We start from the raw sequence: 15,467 nt of genomic DNA, 5'->3' as shown, positions 1-15,467 counted from the left end.
CAGCACTTCAGACAGTTTTGCTGGAAGGCTTCTCTCCTGGGAAAGAAGAACCCCCAATTCTCTCAATAAAATCTCAACAATCTATAAAGCCTAACCTGTCTCAGTCTGTCCCAGGGTTGAGGAATTCAAACATTACCCTCCTATAAGACCCTTCTCCATTTTTCCTTGCTTTCTCTCTGCACCAAACTTCCTTCCTGATCCTTTTCTTTCCTCAGGACTCCAGAGAGGATGGAGATTACTCAAAGTGCCCTGCCAGAAGATGCCAGCCACTGAATAAAAAGCTTATGTAGATTTCTTATTGCCTTAACATAGCCAAAATAAACGGTTCTATTAAATGTATTTCTCAAATAATACTAGTAAATGAAAGGATATATATTTATGAATATTTTCACTTGCTAGATGCTGTGCAATGTTTTACATATAAGATATTTTATTAAATCTTAGAATGAAGCCAGAGTCTCGATATCACTGTTCGTAGTTTATAAGTAGAACCCAACAACATGGTCATTAGGAGTATTTGACTTCTGCCTTGTAAATATCAACAACATGTAGTTTTCAAAAGCTAAAGAGTCAAAGAAGACAGGAAGTTGGCAAGGAACATGAAGTGAAACTCTGGAATTAGTTTCAGGATGTGTGTGTATATAGATATGAGAACAATAATTTGTACACTTTAAGCATAAATCATTCTAATATATATTATATAAACATTTTAAGTTTAAATCATTTAAAATAACTATAAATTTGCAAGTTTTAACTAATTTTTTTATGTTTTATGATATTCCTGAGCATATTTTATTTAAATATGTCGTAAAATTCTGATGGTAAGCAATACTATCTGGCAATAAAAAATATCTGACAACAACAAAGCTTTATTATTGAAACAACAGTATTTGATTGCTTCTAGCACAAACATAAAATGGACATTAATGTTTTCTGTTGAAAACATTCATGTTTTCCTCTATATTCTGTGTTTTAAGTCTCAAATCAAATTATTGTGCATTGAGTGTCACCTTAAGGAGAAATACACATGATTCTGCTTAGACCCTTGGTCCCTGCCTATCAGATTCTAGATGTCAGCTGAAGGTACAATAGGAGAAAATGGGTCACTATAAAATTGCCCAATTTGGCACAACCCTATTATTATCTCTGGAGAAAGCCAAGCCCAGGCATAGCTGATGAGTTAATCAGATACAACGCAGAAGACATTTCCTTCTCCTTTGTGGTTTCAAGCCTATTTTTGAAGCCATAGCTCTCTGGTGCAGTTAGCACCTGAAGGTGCAGGGGCGATGGTCACTGGAAGGTCTGCCCAGCTGTGCCTAGCACTGCTGCTCACGTGTAAGTACAGGTTCATGCTATTCTCTGCCCCAAGGGACCAAAATGCATTTAGAGAGTATCATGGTGGGAGCATTGATGGTTTCTTTGGAGACTTTGTAGCACATATGCAATCCATGGGTGGTTTTCAGGCAGTTTGTAGTAGAAAGAAGCAGAGGAGGTGGGAAATCAGGCTAGTAGCTTGGATCTTTGCAATCCTCTGCCATCTAATAGAGTATAGACAGATACCAATGGAGGAAGCTAAAGGAAAGAGTGCAGCTCCTGCTCCACACTGATCATTAAAACTTCAGGAACATGGGAGTCATTACCATACTGAGACCAGAGCTCTAGCATCATGGCACACTGCAGACAGATGCTAATTTACCTTTTATTGATTTTGCAGCTCTTGATGTCATTCTGACAGGTGAGTGAGTGCTCTGTCCTTCTTCCCCCAGTGTACCTGGACATACATTGTTCTCTCTTTGGGTTTGTTTGTATCCCATCGTGTTTTCCTATAGCTCTGAGTTTTCTTCTGGAAAGTCTGTTTTCCAAATCTACCTCACCCCCTCTTGTTTATTGCCTGTCCCAAAATTTCCCATATATCATTTCCCCTTTCATGCTGTCTCTTCTGCTTAAGCCAACAGCTATGTCTGCACTGATGTTTCTCTGCATATTTTCTGTCTAGGCCTTTCACAAGCATTCATCCAACCTTCTTTCTAGTATCGTTGTTGCTATTTTATAGTTAAGAATCCTGTAACTGATCACTTACCTGAGGTTTCACAACTGACAAAAGCTGGACTCTATCCTAAGTCTCTTGGGGCTAAATATTTTCCTTGACTATATCACCCCATTGTCATCATCACAAGCTGCTTTCTTTGTTTTTAATTTTTTTTAGTCTCTGTTTAAATTGTGCCCACATCTCCTTGCTCCTGAAACCCTTTTGAGGCTGATACCCTGTTGGTACTTTTCATAAACTTTTAAAATTGCAAACTTTTCTCACTGTATATATTCACAATTAAATAGTTATAAAAATCTAGAGCTCATCGTTTATCAAGTCTATTATATATTTTATTATCATTAAAGTGATTTACTTATAAACATTGTATGCTCAAATCTACCAATACTTGCTATATAATCTGAAATGATTGACAGCTGCTTCTGACATGTATTAATGAAACTAAGGCTTTAATGTTCATCCATTATTCCTATATTTAGCCATTCAATAATTATTTAGAAAATTTTAATTATATACCAACTATTATCCTAAGAAATGATCCTAAAAATGATGATAACTTAAGTTATGTACACTGATACTGAAGGTAAGAGAATTAGAGTAGGTTTTCACATCATAAATACATTACTTCAATTGTCCCTAAACTCCTTGCATTTGTGCCCTATCTTGATGCCTAGATTGGTTGCTCTCTGAGCCACATCACTATTTACTTCATATTTTATTGCTTTTCCTAGATATCAGGGCAGAGGATTGTTACTAAAAAGATGGACCACTTATTGACTATTGGCATGTTGATAGTTTTGAGACTGGATAATTCTCAATGACTTAAAGTTTATTTATCTTCACAATTTTCCCTTCTTTAAGCCACTGAGAAATCTGTACTGACCTTGGACCCACCATGGATTAGAATATTTACAGGAGAGAACGTGACCCTTTCATGCTCTGGGAACAATCACCTTCAAATGAACTCTACTACTAAATGGATCCACAATGGTACCGTCTCTGAGGTGAACTCTTCACAGTTGGTCATTGTGAGTGCCACCGTTCAAGACAGTGGAAAATACATATGTCAGAAGCAAGGATTGTTTAAGAGTAAACCTGTGTACTTGAATGTAACGCAAGGTATGTTCCAGGGATATGGGAATATATATCTCTCATGTGAAGAGTGCCCTGCTAGAACAGCAATACTCCACCTTCCTAATGCTGCAATTCTTTAATATAGTTATTCATGTTATGGTGACCCCTAACCATAAAATTATTTCTGTTGCTAATTTATAACTAAGTTTGCTATTGTTATGATTCACGAATATCTGTGTTTTCCTATGGTCTTAGGCAACACATGTAGAATTGTTGTTTGAACCCCACAAAGGGGTTGTAACCTACAGGTTGAGAACTGATGCACTAGAAGGTGGCAGTAATGTATGTTATTCTAGGAGATTTGGGGCATATCACTCAAGACATCTCATGTCTTGTTCTGCCTGGCTCTTTACATTCTCTCTCAATAGTCTCTTCTGTCATCAATATTATTCATATCCCCGATTTTTCAAAATCTATTTCACCTAGATGTAGATATGAATTTTGAGATCAATGACATAGGCTTATGGATATTGCAAAAAGCTGTGTATGTATACTTGCATCATAATGTTTGAGTAAAGATTTGCTCTGAACAATCCATGAGGCACGAAATACACTTCTCTTTATTCTTCATGTGTATTACTGTTACTAAAAACAATTCTATTGTTTATGTCAATTCAAGAAATAGTTTATTACTCATTTTATGTCAAAACTTAATACAACATATTTAGGTATCAGGACATGTTGAATGAGCAAACTATCTTTTGAAAGGAAAAGTTATAGGTTATATTTTTCTTTGATTGAAAAGATATGTTTTGATACTTATAAATTTTCATGTACAAACTACACCCTGAATAATAGTCTTGCATTTCCTGGTAGTAGATACAATATGCTTGCACATGTTAGACATGTTCTCATTCAAAACTCTCCATTTGTGAAGAATGTTTTACAGTTCTTTAGAATGACATTAGCCATAGAATATGATTCTTATAATTTACAGAATCATTATTGACAATTAATCACTGAGTGCCTACAAACTTCTAAACACTATGTTAGATACTACTGACAAAAAAGAACTAAATACAGCCATTTATTCTCATAGATCTATATAGAGAAAATGAAAATAAATAAAAATTAAACAAATAATTAAAATTGGTGTACATATTTTAAGGAAGTATTTTCGCCAACTTATAATTAACAACAAACCGAGAAGCCTCTTTGAAGATAGAGTGAGCAAAATATTCTCCTGTGTTCAAACCTTTTGGAGTGTGTCTGTCTGTTCCCTCTCAGCTAGATCCAGCTAGAATAGATTTGAAGGGAATTCTTGCCTTTGGGTTTCCACATGGGGGCTCAGTAATGCAGCACAAGATACTTTATGATTTCAGACTGACTTGTCAGAGGGAGAAAGAATTCACCGGTGTGGGTTTCAGGTTATTTATGTTATTTTGTCTTTATTCTTTTTTATATTAAAGATTTTTTTTTTACTCATCCACTTTACATCTCCCTCACTGCCTCTCTCCCAGTCACCATTCCTACAATCCTTCCCCCATCCTCCATTCCCCTTCTCCTCTGAGGGGGTGGGGACCTCCTGGGTAACTGCCAGTCCTGGCACTTCAAGTCTCTGCAAGGCTAGGTATTTCCTCTCCCAACAAGGACAGACAAGGCAGCCCAGATAGAAGAACATATCCTACATACAGGCAACAGCTCTTTCTTACCGTTCTTCCATTAGAGTCCCCTAGCTCAATCCACTGTTTGTCTGTGAGCATCTGTATCTGTGTGGGTGAGCTTCTGGGTGGAGCCTCTCAGAGGATAACTTGTTTTTGTCTACAAACATAACAGAGTATCATTAATAGTGTTAGGAATTGGTGCTTGCCCATGGGATGGGTTTCAAGACTTATTGGTTGGGTATTCCCTTAGCCTCTGCTTCACCTCCTGTGTCTGCATTTATTGTAGAAAGGATAAATTTTGGGTTGAAAGTTTTGTGAGTCCGTTGGTGTCTCTATTGCTCCACTGGGGTTCCTGCCTGGGTATAGGAGGTGACCTCTTCAGGTTCCATATCCCCAATGTAGTGAGTCACAGCTAAGGTCACTCTATTGATTTGTGGGAGACTCCCTTATCCCAGATCTTTGTCTTGTTCTAGAGATGTTCCCTACTTTCTCATCTCCATCTGTTTCAGATCTCCATTCATTTTCATGTTTAATTGATCTTATGAACCAAGAAATTGGTTAATGGTCATTCATGGATCCCTTTAACCTGTCTGTGGATCTGTCTGTCTGCTCCACTTTCTCTGCTCCATTTCTTATCCATTATTAAATAAATAACACTAATGTAATGCATGCTTTTCAGATTGGCTGCTCCTTCAGTCATCTGCTGACATGGTCTTAGTCCATGGATCCTTTGACATCAGATGCCATGGCTGGAAGAACTGGAATGTCCGCAAGGTGATCTACTACAGGAATGACCATGCTTTCAACTACAGTTATGAGAGCCCTGTCTCCATTAGAGAGGCCACACTGAATGACAGTGGCACCTACCACTGCAAGGCCTATCTTAGGCAGGTGAAATATGAATCTGACAAATTCAGAATTGCTGTAGTAAATGGTAAGTTGATAGAGGCAAATATAGTTCATGGCAGGAGAAGAGAAAGGGGGCTTATGAGCCAGTGTTTGAAGTTAGTACAACAAGGCCGTTGTGGTTGCCTAGAAAGCCTAACAAATTTTCAGTGAGGTGACCAAGGAAACATTATGAGAGTCCATATCTTCACAGCAGAGTCCTTATTTGCTATGTGCTTATGGTAATACCTATGCACTGAATGGAAATTTATAAAGGTTAATGAGATACTTTTGTCAAATGGCTTTAAAAACTGTAAAAGCATGTCCAGACACAACATATTATAATTAACATTTGAAAAGTTTTATCTATTACTTTCTAAAGAAGAGTGTTTGTATTTATCAAATTGAAAGTGGTTTGGGAAGCTGAAGGAGGCAGATACAGGTCTGAAGAGTCCATATTAATTATTGATGGTAGGGAAAGAAATCATGTAAGATGGAAACTTTGAAATGTTTGCTTGTCATTGAAGGAGGAAATTTAGTTTTATTTTGGCATGTTCATAATTATCTATAAAAAAGCAACATGGTCAAACATGAAATTATGCTCTCAAGTTTAATTATCTCAGGCTCCATGCTGTGTCCTTTCTACATCCAAGTAATCAGATAATAGCATCCTGTTTCCTATGACTTTCACTGTCTAGAAGAATCAGTAGAAGGGGGTTATTGAGAAACATTTATCCCTCTACAGTGGTCTAGAGAGCACAGACTGTGGAACTCGGGATCTTGGGTATTCTCTCTCTGTTTCTGGATACTCCATTATACTAATGATGGACAACCATGATTGTTTCCCTCTTAAAGAAGATGGCTCTCTGAGCCTCATTTTTCATTTTCTTATGCGAATTGTATACTTATTGTATCTACATTCCATTCTAGCTTACAAATGCGAGTATTATTGGCTACAACTAATTTTCCCATTGTTGGTGGTGATTCTGTTTGCTGTGGACACGGGGTTATTGATCTCAACCCAAGAACAGTTCAAATCCGTCTTGGAGATTCAGAAGACTGGAAAATACAAGAAAGTTGAAACCGAACTCCTAACCTAGATACATAAAGGAACTAATTTCATTGCTGAAGAAGCAATTCTTAACAGTACTTTTCCACAGAATTCTCAGTAGCTTCTCCACTATCAAAGGCCACTCATGTGATCCATAGAAAAGTCTATTCCACAGGAATTGCATAAATGCTTCATTAAACCAACTGTAGCTGGCTATGTAACATACAATAAATAGCAAATACTCAATAAACACTGCCTTAATAAGTTAACTGATGAGCTGACTGCTTTATCTAAATTTGTAAAAGAGAAGCACAATTTGAATAAAGTAAGTATGGAATCATGTAGAATGGTACTTTGAGATATTATGGTCTTAGTAATTTATTTGTTTTCTTCTAGAAGAATGATCATGAGGGTATAAATACATCATCTCTCTATTTTTGTCATTATATACAGTAGGTGGCACAGAAGACATGGTAGATAGGATACTGGTGAGGTTGGACAGTTTGTAATCTGCCTTCTGTTGCTAGAAGCTTTTGATTCTCAAGAAAAATTAAGGTGACTCAGAAGACCAGGATTCATATGTGATCAATTTTGCACTACCATTCTAATAGATGAAATTTGTATCGCATGTCCATAGACTGACAGAGCAAACACCTTTTGAGTAATCCCGGAAATGATAAATACTGTTTATAGTCTAAAGCCAAATAAGTTCTTGGGTAAAAGAAATAGTTAGGTTTATATGTTTGTATTTTATGACTCTCATTTTGTTACCAAAGTATTTGCTGAAGACCAGTGGTCTGTCTCACAATATGAATGGGATTGGGTTTTTTTTCCCCAGAAAATGTATCTGTTATTAGGACTAAACCACAGAGTATAAGACATGGATCCAACTCTTGATTCTATTACATTCTAGGCTTCAGATTTATGAAAATCAGCTTATATATGTATGAGACACATGTTTCACTTCTAAAACAGGGATGAGGATAGGAATCCTGTCTAGCTCAGCTCCTGCTCCATGCTCATGAAGACCATGAGAAGCATCTAGGAGACAGGGGCATGCTGTCAATGCTGAACACTGGCTTATGACAACCAACACGTGAGAGCAGAGGGCCTCATGTTTGCCCAAACTCTATACCTGCTGACAGTGGGGAAAGTATGAAGGTCACTTACAAACACTGGCTAGACTGAGATCTTCATTTTGCCAAGAAGTGTTAGTGTGGTACACATACTCTTTACTCCAGATTTTTATCTTTTAAAACATGGGCATATGGGTATATGATGTGCATCTCTTTTTCATCTTATTCCCCAATGTTTTCATCATTTCAGATAGTAAGGAATGACTGCATTCTTGCTACATGTTTTGTTTTGTTTTTGTAAGTAGGTGTGGTGAATGCAGAAGAAGTTCCTACTGAAATACGGGCAGGGGAAAGTCCCTACAGGAAATTCTTGGGTGCTTTTATGGGAAACTTTCTCTGCTACCTGCCCAAGATTGATTGCAAGATAAAACATTCAGATCACAATGCTGCCTCCACACACAATTGAGACACATTGTTTCTACAAGTCCCCTACAGTGTCACTGTCTCTGGCACTGAGCTAGAATGGAATTTCCTCCTTTATCTCAGACTTGGTGTTTATGCCAAATCCTTAGAGTTAGGAAGTTAGAGGTGCTTGAAGTGGGAAGAAATTCCAGGCATGATCAGCTTGAGAAACATCTGAAGGGATATCTAGAATCCTTAATGTTGCTGTTCATGTTTGCCTCCCTCCTACCCAAGTCAGGCTTGAGAGGGCCATGGATAAAACAGAGGAGAGGGATGGGAGTCCAAGGGGCTTCTCACTGGGTGCTGGACTGTGCCAAGCTACTTGAAAGTCTTTGAGATTCTGTTTATTCTTGTATGAGAAGTGATTGGACAAGGTGGTTTCTTGAGTCTCCTTAATCTCACACTTTGCCACTCATTTTCCATGTACTGATCATTGAGGGGCAGACTCTCAGAAGTCATTTGACACCCAGCGCAAGTGTGGATTTCTTTTTTTCTTTTTTTTTTTTTTTTTTTTTTTTGGTTTTTTCAAGACAGGGTTTCTCTGTATAGTCCTGGCTGTCCTGGAACTCACTTTGTAGACCAGGCTGGCCTCGAACTCAGAAATCCGCCTGCCTCTGCCTCCTGAGTGCTGGGATTAAAGGCGTGCGCCACCACGCCCGGCTTAAGTGTGGATTTCTTTTCATGGTCCACCACTGGGCACCCAGATATGTCACCACTTTGGTATGTTAACTGTCATATAAAACTTCCTAATTAGTTTCAGACCATGCTTGCCATTTCTGTTTATATATATATATATATATATATATATATATATATATATATATATATATATTAAAACTGTCATGGTCATTCACATACTATTCCAGAAATAACATTGAAAATGGGGTTAGTATTCAACTAGTTACTGGCCCCCAAATTATACATTATGCTCCTTCTAATAGTGTCTCACATATATGTATATGAAGTATTTCAATCTATGTCAAAGAGTCAGTATGTTATACAGGTTAGTCAAAAACTTTCTTTCTTGATTTACCTGTGGACTCCTCAGTCACCTCTGATCCCTAACAGAGCATAAAACAACATTTTCTCCCTCAAAATAGATAGTCACAAATCTTTGTGAGTTCCTGATACTTAGGGAATAGGAGAACAGATGAATATCTCTCAGCTTGTGACTCATGGAAGATAAATTTCATGGATGTCTCCAGATAAAGATTCCAACAAAAGATGTATCAGGAGACTGTCAGTAAACTAAATCCTTAGAGGAAAGTTGTACTTCTCTTCTCATCAGATGGGGAATGAGCACAGGAGCACCTCTCTATATCTGGAGATGCATTTTTCTCCTGTGGAGGGCAGAAGTTCCAGAGACAGCCCTGGCCTATGGATGACCTCCGAGTCTGTCTTCCTGCCTTGCATCACCTGCCCAGGTCCAGACAGTTACTTACCAAGTCATGTCCCTATCCTGTGCTCAATCAGTTGCCACAGCATTCCCACTGAAAGCTGGACTCTACTAATGTGCTCTGAATCACTATCAAGTTTACCTGCTCATACCACCTGCAGCACACACGATCTTTCACTTTCAAAACTGAAAAGGCATAGGTGTACTGTCAGATTTGTTGCTGTTCAATACAGCACAGACAGTGGGCAAAATCTCTCTGCAATGTTGTAAGGTCAGGGGGCAAAGAATCTGAAATATCAGAAAATTCAGACAAAAAATCAGGTATTTATTTCTTAACTAATTTTCAAGAAGATCATACAAAGTAATCAACAGATAAATTGTGCCATGGTAGATATGACTCAGTACTTGTAAACAAAATATATTTTAAAATGAAAAGAAAAGACCTCATCTACCTGTACTATAATAAGTTAAGGCTAAAAATTGTGTTCTTCACAAATGTCACCTCTTCTAGAAGCAGAATTCTAAACTGCTGCTGCAGATTACTGATCCCAGAAAACAGACGCCAGGACAGAGGCTTGAAAGCACCATCCACACCTTTGCTGCAGTGAAGGAAGCTGGGTCGAAAGAGACAAGCTGAAATGTGAACCAGTCACTGCAGAAACCCTACACCATGTCACAGATGACAGCTCTGGACTTGAGATAGGTCTTCATCATCACCATAGAGAGGAGATACCACAGATTAGACAAACCACTGGACGCAGCATGTCCCCAGATCATGTAAAAGCACAAAGATGCAGTTTCTTAGCAAGGATGCTTCCTGAAGGAGACTCACTGAGAGCCTCACCCTAGGGTTTTTAGTTACTTGGGGAGTTCATGAGTGGCTTTACTTCATACCTTTACTTAAACCAGAGTTACCAAAATTGTCTTTTAGTCAACTCCACAGAAAGTAACTGGCTCTACTGTTTCTGGAAATCTGTACACATAGCCCTCCGCACTCCTTCCTTGCATAGACTTCACATTCTAGTGTTTTTGTCCAAAGTGCTATGCTCCACTCCTGTCAAACAGCAGATCAGATGTTCCTTTCACTGTGATATCTACAGGCTCCTTCCAGGTCCACCCTCATTCCTGCAGCCTTGAAAGGATGAATAAAACTCACCTTGCCCATGCCTGCCTTCTCAGTCTGAGTCTTCTTATGTATGTGTAAAGGATTGTGGAGAGCCCCGCCCCCTGTGTTCTCTTTAGCCGATACAATTTTACTTTCTTACATCTGTGATCCCATTGCTTTAAAGGCATACTTTACATCCCTTGAAAAATCCTAAAGTTATCAGACAAATTAACATGATATTCATAAAAACAGAATACAAGAAAATGCTGACATAAAATGTGTGTTTCTGTACCAACCACAACAAACAGGTCTTTCTGGGTTGGTTTCCAAACATATTTATCAGATTTAGAAACTTAAAGGATTTAGTGTTTTAATAAACTCAAATCAATACAGGTTTTACGACTGCCAATGAGGATCTGTTCTGAAAAAAATATATATTGGCAAACAATTTTGTCCTTGTACCAATACCATAGAGTGTAGCTACATATCACACATTGTACCAGCTCATAGTACACAATGAGCTGTATGATTTCTGACAGTATATATATTAAGTCTATCATTGCTTTAAAGGTGACTGTGTGACACATGACAGCAACTCGTAACATTCTCATGGAGAGTGTAGCTATGTGCACAAGTAAACAGTTCTATACACAAAGCAGTGTTGCTCTTATATTGAACAAGTTTAGGCTTGAAGGAGTTGGGTAAGGAAATGAAGAAGTATTAGTTGACCATGACATTCATAGATGGAAAAAAGCTTAGAGACAAAGGGGAGGGCAGATGGGATGGGGGACTTGTGGAGGGGAGAATGGGAAGGGGGACAACATTTGATGTGTAAATAAATAAAATAACCAATCAAAAGAAGCCTACCAAGTCTCTGGCCATAAGTAATCTATGTTTATACATTTTCTTTCAACTTAAACTAAGTATATAAAAACCATTATCTCATTCCTCCAGAGCATAGCACAGAGAATTCTGATGACATAGAGGGAAGCCTCTAGTTATCAACTGTCAACGTGTTCTGGTTTTGCTGATACCATAAGATAAGGCATTATTAGAAACAACTTAAAATAACTGCCTATTCACCAACTGAAAGAAATGAAATTTACAAATGAACCTAATTAAGATGAAAGTGGCTTCTGCCACATGGCTCTGCGTAGGGCATCTTTGACCTCCTTATTCCGCAGAGTGTATACCAAAGGGTTCAGTAGAGGGGTGATAAGAGTGTAGGTCACTGAGATGAGTCTTTCCTGCCCTAGCAAGCTCTGGGACTTAGGTTTCATGTAGATGATTGCAGTGCAGCCATAGTGGATGATGACCACTGTGAGGTGGGAGGCACAGGTGGCAAAGGCCTTCTTCCGTCCCTCAGCAGAGGCAATCTTGAGGATGGTGGAGATGATCACTACATAGGAGATGAAGACCACGCCCATTGGTAGAATAAGAACAAACACGCTGACTACAAAGTTGATGATCTCATTGACAGTGGTGTCTGTGCAGGCCAGCTTCAGCAGGGGTCTCACATCACAGAAGAAGTGGGGGATAACAAATCTATCACAGAAGGGCAAGCTAAATACTGATGTAACTTGGACTATAGCCATGCCTAGGCCAATTCCCAGTGACCCAGATGCTAAGTGGACACAAGCCTTCCTACCCATGATGACTGAATACCTTAGGGGGTTGCAAATGGCCACATAACGGTCATATCCCATGACCATGAGTAAGAAACAGTTGTTGATGCCAAAAGTTAGATAAAAAAAGATCTGTACCACACAGTCTCGAAAAGCAATCGTGTGGTAAGGATTGAGGAGGTCAGAAAGCATGCGTGGTATTATAGTCACGGTATAGCAGGTATCAGAGATAGACAATATGGTCAGAAAGAAGTACATGGGAGTATGTAGATGATGATCCAGGTGAATAATACTCACAATAATCACATTGCCAGACAGAGTGAGAAAATACAATGCTAGGAAAATAGCAAAAAAGGCAAGCCTGTGATGCCAACCAAAGCCCGAGAAACCTTCAAACAGGAACTCTGTTACAAAGGTTGTGTTTGACTTTAGCATTGAGACTAGTATATGCTTCAGGAAATGAGGCAAAGGGAAGAAAGCTTTAATGAGTCAAACATGAACCAGAATAGGCTGTACCAAGGTGTTTGATGAAGAATGTGTCTATCTGTGCGAGGCTAGAGACTGCAGATTCTCAACACTCAGCTATTGGTGAACTGCTCAGTCTTCCTCTTTGTGCTATCTTTCCTTTGGAACTGTAGAATCCTTTAACTGGGGCCATGGGATTAAAAGCACAGATGGAGACAAGAAACCAAGAAGATCAAAATTAAAAGAGATTTGTAGAAATGGCTTGTCTTCAGTTTCTTAATTATATAGTTCCTATTGAGTCACTCTTAGTCCTGTTGCAACAACTATGAACTTTCCTCCACTGTTTTCAAAACATCATATGCTTTGTTTCTATTCCATTCATAGCACGTAAGGTTTGCTCATTCAACTATTTCCCAAGACTTGCATATATTAATAACACTTATTATTATTCACAATATCATATATGTTTATAGTCTATTTTAGATCATTAAGATGTGTCATCTAGTTGTATATTTTAATGTTAAGTAACTTTCATATGCATAAATTTAAAACAAAGCATCAAAGTGTTATCTTTACTTTCATATTTATTACAGCACTATATTCAGTAGCTAACTTAGAGGAAAAGTGGGCCTACTCTTCCTGCAGGCCCTGTAACCACTGTTCTCTGACACTATGAAGATGGTTTCATAGTATTTCAATACATGAATTCTGCTACTTCCTAGAATTCTAGCCAAAGGAAGGAAAAGGGAACAACACGAGCCAAGTGTCTTTGACAATGAGATAATAGGAGATCCTATGTGGAAGCAATGAGAAAATTCATTTAAATAAAGAACTGAAATCCCATGGTTCATTTTATTTCTTCACATCCCATACAATGTTAGAATCAAAAGAAACAGGACCACTTAACACGTATCTTTCTCCCAGGTGAAGCTAGAATAAGAAACTGTAATAGGGCAGAGGTATCCTTCCATCTTTATTAGACATATCCTTTACTTCCATCTGGAAAGCTTAGAGTTCACCGAACTGCTTCCCTTCCCTTCTACATATCCCTAAATGTATAGTTTTCTGTAACTCCCCCATATTACCTCTCCTTCCTACTTCCCACTTGCACCCAACACCTGATGTCCATTCTCCTTCCCTGTATCACTGCACAATTGTTTTTATACCCATTTTCAACATTGCTGTTGCATCTGCACTTGAATGCTGTAATCGTGCTTTCATGAGAAACTACTTGGACACTCCTGCATAAATTCCTTCAATCACTTCAAAGTTTTAACCACAATGTTCAAAATTCAATTGCGGGCTGATTATAGTAATAAAGCTCAGGGCTGCCATGAACATTAAACAGGTTTAATGCAGGTAAGGAATTTGATCTGGTACTTGACAAACAGGAAGCCCAAAATAAGTACTCATTTTATTAGCTACTATTCCTTTCTGTTTGACAACGTAGCCAGTTTAAATTCAATCCTACCTCTCTGTACTTGTAAGCAATTCTTTGAATATTTCAAATGTGATGTTATACATTTTCTAATTTCCCCTTTTTATTCTGATTTGAATTTTTTTTTGGAGGTACATCAAGCAGAATTGAATCACGAATTGCTACATGAACCTTTCTAACAGACGTACGGATCAGGTAGAGCACGATTTTCAGCTTTATTTTAACAGAATGTTTATGTTGTTTAGAACTTACTTCTTTCCAAGGCCATAGTGGCTGCTCATCCCAGGTACAACTGGGAGCCACAGGCAGTTTCATCAGGTTTGTTGCCTGCTAATGCAACTGATAATTTGGAGGTGAGTCCTTTACAATAGTCCTTTCCATTATACCTGTATATATTGAAATTCAAGTATTCATGTAAAATCTTAGGATTTCATTTTATTTCAGGGAACAGAAGGCATTATTTGGGCCCATTATTTTATGCTTATGACCCAGAATATTTTCTCCTCTCTTCTTGAGACCACTTTTCCAAAGTTATTAATATCCTAAAAATTTCTCTCTCAGTACCTTTATGTAAGAACCTCTCTAACAGAGAAGAATAGGTAAATTAGAGACATTAACAAGAGCAGGGCTACTCATCTCGGCCATGGGGAATGTAATTCAGAAGGACAGGGTGTAAAGTAGGTAGTGACAGTTGGATGGAAAGCACAGGATTCAGAGGATGCTTTAGGGTTTAGAGTTTTCTTATTACCTTCCTTTTCTATTAAGTAGATGGCATAAAAAGTGATACAAAGTCTTGTCTCTGGACAACTCCTGAATGTGTGTACTATTCATATTATTTTAGAGACAGAAATGTATTTATTGTGGCACTTCCTGAATGCTTCAGTCAAGAATGATGGCTGAGGTTGCTGAAACCAAAATTTGTTTGGTTCTCACCAGGGAAACCAGGTCTTTAATAGTACAATTTATTCAAGGGTTGAAAAATAAGAACAGTGATAGTGGAAGAGAGAAACATGGTCAAGATAGTCTTTTTGCTCATGGACCTTGCGTTTCTGAACTGCTTTATACATCAAACTTAATGCAAAGCCCTGCAAGCACTTCATTCCCTCTTTATCACATTATACAATATGTCCATCTGTGTTTCCAGATATATCCATATAAGAGGCCATGTTTGCTTTGCCT

General features: G+C 38.1%; 2 protein-coding genes across 2 annotated transcripts; one reads left to right on the top strand and one right to left on the bottom strand.

Annotated features, from left to right (window-relative positions):
* The first annotated feature begins 1,223 nt into the window (after nt 1-1,223).
* LOC110304091 (high affinity immunoglobulin epsilon receptor subunit alpha) lies at nt 1,224-6,966 on the top strand. The gene is made up of 5 exons (XM_021175345.2): nt 1,224-1,335; nt 1,715-1,735; nt 2,909-3,166; nt 5,465-5,719; nt 6,601-6,966. The coding sequence occupies exons 1-5, from the start codon at nt 1,287-1,289 to the stop codon at nt 6,768-6,770; spliced, it is 753 nt and encodes a 250-aa protein (XP_021031004.1). The 5' UTR covers nt 1,224-1,286; the 3' UTR covers nt 6,771-6,966.
* A 4,912-nt stretch (nt 6,967-11,878) lies between these two features.
* On the bottom strand, nt 11,879-12,820 carry LOC110302168 (olfactory receptor 10J3-like). The gene has a single exon (XM_021172976.2). It carries the CDS (start codon nt 12,818-12,820, stop codon nt 11,879-11,881), a length of 942 nt encoding a protein of 313 aa, XP_021028635.1.
* Nucleotides 12,821-15,467: the final 2,647 nt, after the last annotated feature.

This window comes from Mus caroli, unplaced genomic scaffold, assembly GCF_978045245.1.
Source record: "Mus caroli unplaced genomic scaffold, Mus_caroli_1 scaffold_1, whole genome shotgun sequence".
In the NCBI taxonomy this organism is placed as follows: domain Eukaryota; kingdom Metazoa; phylum Chordata; class Mammalia; order Rodentia; family Muridae; genus Mus; species Mus caroli.
The sequence above is the reverse complement of the archived record's forward strand: the minus strand, read 5'-3'. Positions and strand labels throughout refer to the sequence as shown.

Excerpts from the sequence above, each read along its gene's own strand:
- LOC110304091 (XM_021175345.2), top strand. The coding sequence starts at position 1,287 with ATGGTCACTGGAAGGTCTGCCCAGCTGTGCCTAGCACTGCTGCTCACG. Across the intron at positions 3,167-5,464 it reads GTACTTGAATGTAACGCAAG|ATTGGCTGCTCCTTCAGTCA; the intron begins GTATGTTCCAGG and ends CATGCTTTTCAG. Across the intron at positions 5,720-6,600 it reads CAGAATTGCTGTAGTAAATG|CTTACAAATGCGAGTATTAT; the intron begins GTAAGTTGATAG and ends ATTCCATTCTAG.
- LOC110302168 (XM_021172976.2), bottom strand. The coding sequence starts at position 12,820 with ATGCTAAAGTCAAACACAACCTTTGTAACAGAGTTCCTGTTTGAAGGT.